Genomic DNA, 14,231 nt, shown 5'->3' with positions numbered 1-14,231 from the left:
GAACACCAAATCCTCCTGGACTGAATCGTCCTTTTGTTATATATATAGATTTTATATAAAAAAGTGTAATTTCTTATGCAATGAAACAAATTATGACCACTGATTTCTCCCACCATACATTCATATGCAGATTCTGAAATTAATTAAGTGCCCAGTTTCATTCAAAAACTTCAAAGTAAACTGACTTTGACCAATCTCAGGAGTCAGTGAAGTAGGAAAACCAAAAGGGTTATCACTTATCACATGCTATGATTCAACATATCAAGCAGACTTTATTTCCCCACAGAGCATCATGCACTGAAGCCTTTGTACTTATACCGTTTCCCTCTCTGGCAGTTTTAAATGTACATCGTTCTTTCTGACACCATAAGTAAAGACAAAAAAACCCAAACCAACATGAATTCAGAAGGGAATATGAAAGTCAGTCCATTAATCCAGAAGCACTTTTCCCCTGACACTTTCTTGCTTTATTTTGGCTTGCGTATTCTTCAGCTACTATTAGAGTGCCTGCCATTTATTCATGGAGGAAGAGAGGCTTAGAGCAACACAATGAACTGAGGTGTTTTTTTATTGTATTACTCAATTTGCAAGGGAAGTCTAAAAAGCACCAACAGGAACAGAAGGTAAGTGACATAGTTATGCCCTCAGATACATAAAATACCACTCCGCTTGCATAGGTCCATATCAGAGAACAAATTAAAGCCCCACGATTGGATTTCAAAGGTTATTTATATCAAATACTTGATTTAGTAAATTTGCTAAAAGTGATTGTTGAAAGTTTACTATGACAGCTTTAAAAAGAAGGGTAAATACTTAGATAAATTAACACAAAATCAGTTATCTCCAAGTCCCATCTTAAAACACAACCTGTGCCTTATCTGAAGTACCACCACCATCTGTTTTGGGTAGAACCAGAATCCTGAGGTGACTATGGCCCATACTACAAATACTGATGTATCTTAAATACTTATATGGCCCCCAGGGCTGTAGAACCTGAGCACCTCAGAATCTTGTATGTATTTATCTTCAAAACACTTCTGCAAAGCAGCAAACTGCTTCTATGCTCATTTTATAGATGGGGAATTGAGACAGAGAGAACAAACAACTTGCCCAAGGTCACACAAGAAGTCTGTGGCCAAACAGGAAATCTGCCAAGTCCCAGGCTAGTGTCCTAACCATTCGGCCATCCATCCTTTCCTATCATATATATCACTCCCTATTATATAATCTGATACTAATGACAGAAGTCACACTGAGTAGAATCCTGGAAAGGATGAAAGTTACACTGTATTTCATGCGGAGAAGAATAAATCCTTTCAAGATCACAGTTAAGGTCATTGATAGGAAATGTGGAGAAGTATACACAGCTGCATACTTACCTCAACACCTGTTCATGGGTAGTGCTGTCCCAGTATATCTCCAAACAAACACCATTCAATACTCCAAATGGAAAATGCTATTTTAGAATGCCATCAAAATACACTCATGACCCCAAGTTATTATTGTTATAACTGTATAACCATGGTAACAGTTAAGTTACTATCTAAAAGCTAGTACTCTCCACAAAAATTGAAGTCACTCATGAAACAAATAAGGACACTGTACTTATTCCTATTTTCTATTTGCAAATGCCGAATCTAAAGTTGTAAATGTATCATATTCTAAACCTTCATTTTAAGCTTTATTTTTACAAGTGGACAATTTGTGAACGATGAGCAAGTAATGTATGGAAAACAACATTCCTACACAGCCTTAAAAAAGAAGCTATTTGAGATGAGGTACGTTTGTTTTTTTCCTTAAAACTCATCTTAATTTTGAGAGGTTGGTAAAATGAATTAAACTTCAGACACATTCTAGTTAAACAAAATACCTTCATGTTCTCAGTACAAAACAATGCCCAAGGAAGCAGAGAGTAGAAAAATATCAGGTACAGATTTTTGACTATCGATCACATTTTTTTCAAGGCTTTATGCCAAAATTTTTAGATTTTCAGATTCTACAAAGACAGCAATTACATCTATGGATTGTAATAAATCCTTAAAATCAATTTAAAAATCAAAGCATTTCAAAGCCACCAAAAAAAATCATCCATTTTGAGAGTAAAGAAAGTTCCTGAAATTGAAAAGAACACAGCAAAGTTTTAATTCAATCTGTTCAGATTGTCTTGTTAACTACTTAGTAAAAAATCAACATTTCTACAAAGTTGGTTCAATTAAAACACACAAACCAAACACACACACACAGCTATATTTACAATCAGTAGTGTGAGAGTTACACAAAAGCATATTTCATATGTAACTAAAATATTCTCACTGCTGTATTCAATTTTTGTTTAAAAAAAGCACTTTGAAAAATGAGATTCTATTATGTATCATTGTTCTGCTTCAATGTAAGAACAGAGCAGATAAATAAGCACATACATTTATTATACAGATAGCTCCTTAAAGGTAACTGTCAGACCAGTTAGTTTGTCCCCCTCATGTGAGGTCTCTTTCCCACATTTGGGCCTTGGAAGGTTGAAAGTTCTGGACAATAATGAGGCATACACTTATGACATGATCCAAAACACAACTGGTGGGTTACATTTTTGCCACACCAGTTCTGACACTGTCCCTTAAAAAAATAAAATAATACTTTTTTCCCTTCTCTAACAAATAGATGACCATAACAGAAAATACATTTCATCAGATTTTTATACAGGGATGAGAAATATGTCTCTTCCCCCCACGCCCACCATTAACGTCTATTATGAAGAATTGATGGGACTTTTATTGTTAGGGTCTTAAAGGAACACGCCAACTCAAAATCAATTTTCAGACTGAAAATTGCACACTTTCCATTGTAATAAACAACATGTAATATTGTCACAGAAACTGAAAAGATTGAAAAAGTTGGAGAAAATATTTTTCCTCTACTTTGTGTATTTTGTGCATTTCATAGCACTTTGTGTATAGTCACTTTTACTGTTTTACTAGATTGTTTTTCTTTCCCCTTACAGTATGTGAAAGACATACAAAAGGGAAAACTTTTTTTAAAACTAGGAAGGCTGACGGGCAGGTATAGTACAGACTGTCATTATTACAGAGACATTATTAAAACTAGGGCTGTCAAGCGCTTAAAAAAATCAAACGTGATTAATCTCACGCTTAAACTTATGATTAATCGCGTGCTTAATCACGCTGTTAAATAATAGAATACCATTTACATTTTTTTGATGTTTTCTACATTTTCAAATATATTGATTTCAATTACAACACAGAACACAAAGTATAAAGTGAGCACTGTACATTTATTTTTGATTACAAATATTTGTGCTATAAAAAACAAAAGCAATAGTATTTTTCAATTCACCTAATATAAGTACTGTAGTGCAATCTCTTTATCATGAAAATGTAACTTACAAATGTAGAATTATGTATAAAAATAACTGCATTTAAAAATAAAACAATGTAAAACTTTTGAGCCTACAAGTCCACTCAGTCCTACTTCTTGTTTAGTCAGTCAGTCAGACAAAATTGTTTACATTTGCTGGAGATAAGGCTGCCCTCTTCTTGTTTACAATGTCACCTGAAAGTGAGAACAGGTGTTCATATGGCACTTTTGTAGTCGGCATTGCAAGGTATTTATGTGCCAGATATGATAAACATTCGTATTCCCTTTCATGCTTCAACCACCATTCCAGCGGACATGCGTCCATGTTCTGCTCGATAACAATCCAAAGCAGTGAAGACTCGACGCATGTTCATTTTCATTATCTGAGTCAGATGCCACAAACAGAAGGCTGATTTTCTTTTTTGGTGGTTCGGGTTCTGAGGTCTCCACATAGGAGTGTAGCTCTTTTAAGATTTCTGAAAGCATGCTCCACACCGCATCCTCTCTGATTTTGGAAGGCACTTCTGATTCTTAAACCTTGCATCAAGTGATGTAGCTATCTTTAGAAAACTCACATTGGTACCTTCTTTGCATTTTGTCAAATCTGAAGTGAAAGCGTTCTTAAAATGAACAACATGTGGGTCATCATCCGAGACTGGTTACTAGAACATGAAATATATGGCAGAATGCAGGTAAAATAGAGCAGGAAACATACTATTCTCCCCCAAGGAGTTTAGTCACAAATTTAATTAACGCATTATTTTTTTAACGAGTGCCATCAGCATGGAAGTATGTCCTCTGGAATGGTGGCCGAAGCATGAAGGGGAATATGAATGTTTAGCATATCTGGCATGTAAATATGTTGCAATGCCGGCTACAAATGTGCCATGCAAACACCTGTTCTCGCTTTCAGGTGACATTGTAAACAAGAAGCCGGCAGCATTATCTCCCATAAAGGTAAACAAACTTGTCCGTCTTAGTAATTGGCAGAACAAGAAGTAGGACTGAGTGGACTTGTAGACTCTAAGTTTTATATTGTTTTGTTTTTGAGTGCAGTTATGTAGATTTATTTTGTTACATTTGTGAGTTGCACTTTCACGATAAAGAGGTTGCATTATGGTATTGTACAAAATGAATTGAAAAAATATTTCTTTCATTTATCATTTTTACAGTGCAAATATTTGTAATAAAAATAATATAAAGTGAGCTCTGTATACTTCATAGTCTCTGTTGTAATGAAATCAATATATTTGAAAATGTAAAAAAAAATCCAAAAATATTTAATACATTTCAATTGGTATTCCATTGTTTAACAGTGCGATTAAAACTGCGATTGATTGTGATTCATTTCTTAATCGCGATTCATTTTTTAAGTGAATCACATGAATTAACTGCGATTAATCAACAGCCCTAATTAAAACATATTAAATGCTTTCAGTAAAGTACAAAAAGTAAAATTAAAAGACATTGTCAAGAATTTTTAATTAGAAATTTTCTTCTCCACCATCTGTTTGCTTTTAGAGAAGACAGACATAGTTGATGATAAAAGAAGAGCTATGTTCTTTTCCATTTGGCAAAAGACAGGTTTTTTCCCCCCCAAGTGTTCTTATTTTAACAATTTTAAATTTACCGAGTACACCTCATGCTAAAATAGCATCAAAGACTATCAGCATGGCTCTACAAATATTAGACTGCTGTTTTGGAAACGGAAAGGCTGGGGACAGCAATAAAACCAAGTTTTAGCAGGCCCAACAATAATAGTGGCTATTTTAAATTTATGGTGGAACAAAAAGTGTGAGCAAGAGAGAATTTAGTGCTTGTATAAAAGGAGCTAGACTGGCCATCCTGGACACTGAAGTGCTCTATTTAACCAGCCACAAGAGGTTCACAGAACAGGCAGCCTCCATATGCAATCAGATCCTTGGTCTCTCCCTTGAGACTTCCAACAAGAATGCCAATTAGTGCCAACAGAGGTAGCAGTTTCAGTAACATGATAAAAATCTGACAATAGTACTAATTTCATATTGACCACTGAACAGTTAATCCTATGGCAATAACAACCACTCAAAACAGCTAAGGTAGATATGATATTTCACACACTATATGAACATTCCGTAGGCAATGTGAACATTCTAGACGCAAACGCATGCAAAGGGGAATAATGTAACACAAAAATACTGCAGCTACAAGGGAAAAAAGCCTCTGCATTTTCCCCAAACTTCATAGGACTAACCAGGATTTAGGAGATCTAATCTCCCCACCGCCAGGGGATCCTAGTCACTCACATTAAGGAACTCCAGTTGATGCTCTCAAAATTTAAGTCCTCTCCTTGTCTATGGCAACGTGGCAGAAACAGCAACTACACTGTCCCACAGCTGCACTGAAGCCGTAAAGTCAAGTCACAAGTTGTGATTCACTGTTTTTTTACTTGAGTTTTATCCCAGTGGAGTCACACTGACATAAAACTGGAATCATACTATGGAGAATCAGGCCTAGAATGTAAAACAGGAGTTAATGTTACCTTTCCACAGTTTTCCCTTTTGAGTTGATCCAAGTATACGGTTGACATGGGAGGAACCACAGTGTTTAGCACAGCTCCACATCCACCATACTCTGCCCATTTTTTTCCACATAGCCTTGCAAATAAGAGGAAAGATAGCTATGCAAAGAGGAACTACCACATATAGACACTTTCTCTCTCAGGAAGGCATCACAGCTTTTTTTCAAACATATTTTCTTCCCTCTGCATACTGTTCAATAAGGAAATGGAAAGTGTATGGCCAAAAATGGCAGGAAATTTTGTCCATAAAAAAGTTTAATGGCCACTGGCAAACTTAATATTTTTAAATAGGCAAATAAATAGCACATCTTGACATGTAAAAAAAAAAAATCATTTGGTCAGGCCTAAGACCAAACAAATCAGGCCCATCCCCAGCCTCTACCTTCCCATTTCTTGGAATACACACCTGCCAGCTGCCTCTTCAGTCTCACTTTCAGTTTCAATTCTGGTAGGCTGTATTGCTCACAAACATATTTGCAGAGCCTGAGGAAAAGGCTGCCCATGAGCTCGCCCCAGAGTAGTGCCACCGATCAACAAAGCAACAACACTTACTACGCAAAACATTGTCAAAAGCACCAAGTAAACAAATACAAAACCTAGAGAAACCCATGTTTGTCCTCTATTCCTTTTCTGTTCTCGTAGCTTTAGTTGTTTCCTGTAATAATGATTGGTACAACATTTTCAGATCTGAAAATTGATTGTGTCCCTTTATCTTGATCTTGCATGTGAGTAGTCCCACTGACATCACCAAGACCACATGAAATTGTTTGCATGCCTACCCGCACAATCAAAGCCTTAGTGATGTTAAAATGTGGACCTGAAAACTTTTCAGTTTTAGTCAGATCATTTCTGTTTTAATTTCTTCTCAAAATACGTGTTAGCTTTCTCATCAACTCTTGTATTTTAGTTTTAAAGTGAATATGGTTCTCTTGGGGGAAACCAATGGCTCCTTCTACAATGCTCAGCTTATTTGAATTATTCCTGATGTCTTTAATAAGGGACAAAGATCAAATCAGCAACACATTAACAAGAGAAACACCTATGGTAAAAATTATTAACGTATTTTTTATACTTCATTCTTCACAAAATGTTTTAGACAAAGATCTGCAAATTCCTAAAATGCTTAAATAAGCTGGGTAAATTTAATGGCCAAACTACTAAGGAACATTACAATCAAGGATAAAAGAAGCTTTGAACCTAAAATCTCACTCAAACTTCAGAAACAGAAATCTATTCCATCATGAATTAACAGAATATTAAATTTATTCAGATACCTGTTCATTCCTGTCTCCTCTATAATGTAAAACTTAACTCCTAGTATTTCTGTACTAGAGATATGAAAATATATGACTTGTTACGCCTGAACTTCCACATTTTATATCCTGAGGGCAATAACTATAGTTTTCACTTGCAATTCCAAGTTCTAATCTAAATTAGTAGTGGAGATGTAGATTTATAAGCCCTTTCTCCATACAGTTTTAAAAGGCAAGATAAAAGACCATCAAAGGCCTTAATTTAGTTTCAAATTTTAGAAACAGTCTCCAGTGCACTGTCCTCTACCTTTTGCCAAAGCTCTATTTTCTCAGCACGTTCATTCTGATCATCCTTTTCCCTACACCCTGCTTTTTAAACACATACTCATAGGTATTTACAAAAAGCACTGCACGTTTTTCCCTCCTCACCAATAGCATAGTTGTGTGTAAACTGAGCTTCTCATTTGGGGACTACACCAATACATCACGGCTTCTTACACAAACTCAGAATATAAGATCCTGCAGATTTACTTCCCAAATTCTTCACAAAACTTCTTTTGCTTCCACTCATTAACCCAAAAGTCTGAAATACACTATTTTTCTAGGGAATCACCTCTTTCCAACTCAGGAAGCCAGAGGCTTAGCCTCACCCCCTGTGCTTCCCCTAGCCACATAGTTGAGAGAGGTTCACATTCTTTGCGAGAAACATTCAGCCTGAATGAACACTATTAGGAATATGGATTAGGAAGGTACAGAGGACTGTGCAGTCCTTGAACCTAAGGAAATCCAGGGTCAAGACACTCTCGAGAAAGGAACCTCTCTTGTTAAAAAGTTGAACAAAAGTGAAAAATACCTTTGCAGGCCTGGTTATTCAAGGACTAGAGAATTAAGCTAGCCAGGCCTGGATCAGCATCGCAGCTCTGCACCACACTGAACGCCGCTAGATTTTCCAGCTGGGGCCAATTTCGGATCCCGTGGGGCTCTGGCGAGCGACGAAGCATTTTGGGTGGGGAAACTGGCACAGCATGTGCGCTGGGCCACTTGCTCCTTGCTCAGCCTGGCTCTCCGTGCACACGCATGCACGGGGCTCCGCCGTGCCCCGCGATGCTTAGCAGGCCGGCTGATCGCCAGGGCATCCATCCTCCCCTGCCGCCGCCACGCAGGAGATGCACGTCAAGGCAGCAGGAGCTGCAACAAGTCCCCACGGTGACTGGAGTGGGGCTGAGCCGGCCAGGCATGCGAGCGCCCCAGCCCTGCGGAGGGAGCTCCCCACGCGGCATCCCCCCCCCCCCAGCCCGCCGCCCTTACCTAGATAGTGCCTCAGGTCCAGCAGAAAGTGCGGGGGTCCCCCGTTGAGCTGAAAGAAGAGGGAGCCCAGGCAGAAGAGCAGCAGGGCGGCCATGCAGAAGCCGTAGTCTCGGAGCGAGAGGAAAGGCAGCAGCGAGAGGGGCCGCCTCCTCCTCCAGGCACCCCCCTGCCCGGGGCCCCCTCCAGCTGAAGGGGCCACATGGGGCCGGGGCTCCTGGCAGCCCCTGCTGCTGTGCTGCTGCGGCTGCTTCTTCATCGTCCCCGCCGCCGCCGCCGCCCCCGGGTCACACAGCCCGCCGGGGACAGCGCATCCTCCATCCGCCTGCCCCGCTCCGCCCGGGGGGAAAGTTAGAGGGAGCTCAGGCGAGCTGCCCCCTCCCCATGGCCGGCTGCCCCGAGCCCGGCTGGGAGCGCGAGTCCCGGGCGCCGCCGCCGAGTCCGGCTAGGCGGAGGCGGCGGCGGGGGAGGTCACCATCCCACTCCCTGGCTCCCGGGGGCTTCTCTCCTCCTCCGCTCCGCCGCCGCCGCGCTCTCGCGCTCTCTCCCCGGTGTCAGGTTACAGCCCAGGCACCGCGGGCTGCCGGCTCCAACTCGCCGCGAAGTTGTCTGCGCCCCCGAGCCCGCTGCTCGCCAGCCACCTTCTGCTGCGCGGCGCTCGCTCCTCCCCGAGCCGCGCCGGGGGCCTGCTGTTTCCACACCAGCGACCCCTGGGGGCTCTGCCGCTCACTCCCGCTCGCTGGATTGCGCTCAGGGGTGGAGTAAGGCCAGGGCAATACAGCGGCAATGAAGCTCCCTTCACTAGGGGCCCTGCCACCGCCGCCTCTAAGCCCCTGTTCCCCAACCAACCAGCTGCCTTCTGCAACCTCCTGCTCCCTCCAAAACTGATTCCCCTGCCCTTCACATCCTCAGCTTGTCCTAAGCCCCACTGCCTCCCAAACCCCCCTTACCGTCCCAGTTTGCAACCCGACTTCCTTGCTCTCTCTGCCTTGCCTCCAAGGTAGCACTAGATCAGGGGTTCGGGACCCCGCAGGGGGTCCTGAGGTTATTGCATGGGGGATCAGGAGCTGTCAGCCTCTACCCCAAACCCCTTTGCCTCCAGCATTTATAATGGAGTCAAATATATAAAAAGGTATTTTAATTTATAACAGGGTTCACGCTCAGATGCTTGCTATGTGAAAGGGGTCACCAGTACAAAAGTTTGAGAACAACTGCACTGGATGGCCCCACCTTTTCCAATGTCCTGTGCTTCCCCACTCCGACTCTCCCCTGGGACATCTTCAGCAGGGCCAGAGTTAGTACTTTAATTCCAAATTTCTAACATCTGAAATCTTTTGTGCTTTGGATTTCATTAAAGGTAAAATGGGAAGCAGAATCAACAACAATTGTGTTTTTCTTTTTCTGCTCCTTTATGATCACCATCATCTCCTTGTTTGACATGGGTGGCATATCTAGACCTCACTTCACTCTCTGCAGGAGCCCTTTGGCAAGATCATCAGAGGGCCTGATTAAGACTAGCACACAATGCTGCAGCAGTCCCACTTCCCACTTGAGGGGAATAAGCTGATTTTTAGGCCTGGTGAACACTGAAAAGTCTTACAGTCAAACTATTTTGGTTAGGGATGTGATTTTTTTTTAACTGATGTAGTTATATTAGTGCAAAGGCAATTTATAGTTTGTCTCTTTGCTGTACAGGAATAGCTATACCAGTATAAAGTACCTTTTTACCAATGACGTAGTTAAAGCGGTACTACTTTCTAGTGTAGACAAGCTTTGGCCTTGTCTACATTAGAATGATTAGTGTCCCATTTATAGCAGCTGTCACCCATGTTAAAGCTGCACTAGTGGTAGCAAAGATGTAAGTACTAATACAAAGTTGCAAGGTCATGATTAATTGAAGCCTCAGCATCTGGAACTATGGAATTACATGAGAATCTCCGTTTTCAGGTTTTTTTAAAAAAGCAAGTTTCTAGCCATCATTTTGGAAAAAGAAAAAAGGGGGAAAATGTAACCCAACAATCGGAAAACAAAACAAATAATCCCAATATTATTATTATTATTTGAGCCTCTCATGATTTTTGGAGGAGGCTGAGTCATGATTTTTGAATGCTTGGAACTGCCAGTACTGCTGTGTAGACAAGGCTCAGATGTTTTTGCCACCTATGGTGAAAACCTTGTAAAAACACTTGAGCCTCATCTGTACGATTGGCTCAGTACTGTTCCTGGTAGCTGCTTAAATATAGGAACTAATTTTGCTAGTGCAGACAAGACCACAGAGCCTGATCCTGCAAACACATAACAGGTGATGGGATTACTTACTTGAGCAAAATTAATCACATGCTTAATTATTTGCAGGATATAAAGTAGATAGTGTGAATAGGAAAATCTCAGTTTAAGTTACAGACTCATGTTATGTAAATGTTCAGGTTCTCCAAAGATTTTACACAGAACATGCAGCAAAGAGAAAGAAACAAGCATCTATATTTCTTATGAAAGAAAAAAATACAAAAATAATAGTTTTTTTTAAAACGGCAAGGCAAAGTTACCACAATGAGCTAGTGCTGATACATCAAGATAGTGAAGGGCAATCCCCTTTTTGGCTTAGCAATTTATCTTAAACAGAAATGTTGCTTGATTTAAATATGATATCGTTACAACCTTCATTTTATGTTAAAGACATTGTTTACTTTTTTAAATAATCTAATAAATTATCAGTCAAACCTGATTTTAGTATTGTTATGTTTTTACAACTTCCTACTTTTTACCACCTTTAGCTCATAAAAGTGTGTTTTATCTTTTTTACTACTGAAATATGTACAATGTGGGTTTAAGATGAATAGAAAGTAAATTTAGAGTGATATTTTGTATTACAAATGAGAAACTGATATGCATTTACATTAAAAAAGTGAGAGAAAGCGTGCTTTGAGAAGATAATGACAAGACAACATCTGTAAGGTGAACAAATAAATCTTTATTTTTCTAGATGCAAAGAAAGTCTTTGATCTCTAGAAAAAGCTCTTGAAAAATGTGAAAATACAGACTTATCTCAGGGAAGAGATTTAAGTGGGACTACTCTATGGATGAGGAAGTTCTTTCCTAAATCCTAAAAAGCAACAGGTAAATATTCCCTGGACAGACAAAAGAGATATAAATCCATTAATGAAACATAAAAACAAATATTTGTAGATGTATACATTAACTAAAATGAATTCTTTCATATGCAAACTTTTAAAAACCAGCATGTGATCACATAATTAAAAAGACTCTGTCATAATGCATATTCACAAGAAGTCAAACTAAGGTTGCACAGGCAACCTTAATTCTGGCATTTCCTAACTTTTGAGTGTTTGGCTTTGCAATCTTGACATTCTTCTAACATAGTGTTTATTTTTTAATGTAATGTACTAGATTTTTAAAAAATCATATAGAACCATATTGACAGCCATGTGTCATCAGTAAGGTTGTAGCCTTTAGATCCATTCCATAGATTTCTGCCATCTGAGCTAACGTAGTAGATAGGAGTAGTAGGTTGTCATTCTCCCTGTGGACCAGTGCTAGAGGAGGACGGGACACTTTGCCAGTGGGTTTCACAAATATTTGCTAACAGAAGAAGAAAAGTGAGATTCCAAAATCTTAGGTTCCATCTCATCTGGAGGGAGTGTACTCTAGTGGTCACAGACCCAGGACCCCTTCTGTCCTCTCCAGCCTTCCCCATCACAGTACTGTCTTTTTTCCCTCTACTCCCAAACCCCAGCTCCTAGACCTAAGCTATGTCTACACTACAGATCTTACAGTGGCGCAGCTGTACCACTGCAGCTGCACCACTGTAAGGACTCTCTTGTAGCTGCTCTATGCTGATTGGAGAGAGCGTTCCCATCAGCGTAATTAAACCACCCCAATGAGACGCGGTAGCTATGTTGGCAGAGGAGCATTTCCAACATAGTGCTGTCCACACCAGCACTTCTGTCAGTGAAACTTATGTCTGTCAGGGGGATGTTTTTTTCACCCCGACCAACAAAAGTTTTACTGACAAAAGTGCTAGTGTAAACATAGCCCTAGTCTGTAACTAGGGTTCCCAGGTATTTGGTTTTCAACTGGAACGCCCGGTCGAAAAGGGACCCTGGTGGCTCCAGTCAGCACCACTGAACAGGCCGTTAAAAGTCTGGTTGGTGGCGCAGCGGAGCTAAAGTGGGCTTCCTACCTGCCGTGGCTCCCTGTGATTCCCAGAAGTAGCGGTATGTCTCCCCTCCGGCTCCTACCCGTACCGGCAGCCAGGGGCTCCACACGCTGCCCCTGCCCTAATGAACCGCTGCCAATGGGAGCTGCAGGATGGAGCCTGCGGATGGGAGCCTGCGGATGGAGCGGCACACAGAGCCGCCTGGCCGTACCTCTGCGTATGAGCCAGAGGGGGGACATGCCGCTGCTTCTGGGAACTGCTTGAGATAAGCGCCACCTGGAGCCTGCACCCTTGACCTCCTCCCATGCCCCAACCCCCTGCCCAAGGCCTGATCCCCCTCTCGTCCTCTAAACCCCTTGATCCCAGCCCTGAGCACCCTCCTGCACCCCAGACCCTTCATCCCCAGCCCCACCGCGGAGCCCGCACCCCCAGCCAGAGCCTTCACCCCCTCTTGCATCCAAACCCCTGCCCCAATCCCCCTCCCGCTCTCCAAACCCCTCAGTCCCAGCCCAGAGTCCCCTCCTGCACTCCAAATCCCTCATCTCTGGCCCCACACCAGAGCCTGCACCCCCAGCTGGAGCCCTCACATCCCCCACCCCTCCTGCCCCAGCCTGAACCCCTCATTTCTGGCCCAACCCCAGAACCCGCACCCCAGAGCCAGTACCCACTCCCACATCCCAACCCCCTGCCTCAGCCCAGAGCCTCCTTCCATATTCCAAACCCCTCAGCTCCACCCCCACCAGCCCAGAGCCCCGCCTGCACCCCAAACCTCTCATCCCTTGCCCCACCCCAGAGCCCACACCCCCCAGCCAAAGCCCTCACTGCCTCAGCCTGGAACCCACTCCCGCACCCTGAACTCCTCATTTCTGGCCCCACCCCACACCCCCAGCCAGAGCCCTCACCCCTTCCCACACCTCCCTGAGCCAGCCCAGTGAAAATGAGCGAGTGAGTGAGGGCGGGGAGAGTGAGCAACAGAGGGAGGAAGAATGGAATAAGTGGGGACAGGGCCTCGGAGGAGGGGTGGGGCAAGGATGTTCAGTTTTGTGCGAGTAGAAAGTTGGCAACACTATCTGTAACCCAGGCTCTTTTTTCTGCTCTACTTCCTACTCTCCTGCTCCCGGATTCAGCTCTTGTCCCCTAGGCATTTCACTTAGGCTGCATCCTCCTCTATGTTGCCTGTGCTCCAGCAGGTAGTGCACCAACAGCACTAGAAGAGACAGTCTCCCTGGCCTGGAGCTTACTCGGTGCAGAAAGAATCTTTGAAGAATTTAGCTGTCAGACTCTCAGAAGTCTCTGCTGTCCATGTGCAATCAGGGCTTTTGGAAAGATTTATGACTTGGCCCAATTAGGCAGTTTTTCCACAGAAAAGGCAAGAGGCACATTCCTAACACCAGATGACACCCCTGCCAAAATATTATTCCCTGCACCAACACATGACAACACTAGAGCTTCTTAATGAAACAGCTCTGAGATTTTTTTTAACCTGGGCAAAACAATGTATTTTTACCTAATCTCTTTCTCAGAAATAGCTGGACCATTTTTGCTGAAGTTTTCTAAATACATT

The 14,231-nt window shown here is 42.2% G+C and overlaps 1 protein-coding gene across 1 annotated transcript in view; it reads right to left on the bottom strand.

Moving 5' to 3' along the window:
* The window catches only part of UST (uronyl 2-sulfotransferase), a 279,848-nt gene extending 270,598 nt beyond the window's left edge, over positions 1 to 9,250 (bottom strand). The window contains exon 1 of the mRNA XM_074948584.1: positions 8,494 to 9,250. Within this exon, the coding sequence (XP_074804685.1) occupies positions 8,494 to 8,749 (256 nt within the window). The 5' untranslated portion in view covers positions 8,750 to 9,250. The remainder of the gene's footprint in view (positions 1 to 8,493) is intronic.
* Positions 9,251 to 14,231: the final 4,981 nt, after the last annotated feature.

The sequence above is a fragment of the Natator depressus genome, chromosome 3, assembly GCF_965152275.1.
Source record: "Natator depressus isolate rNatDep1 chromosome 3, rNatDep2.hap1, whole genome shotgun sequence".
Classification (NCBI taxonomy): domain Eukaryota; kingdom Metazoa; phylum Chordata; order Testudines; family Cheloniidae; genus Natator; species Natator depressus.
This window is presented reverse-complemented; position numbering and strand designations above follow the sequence as displayed.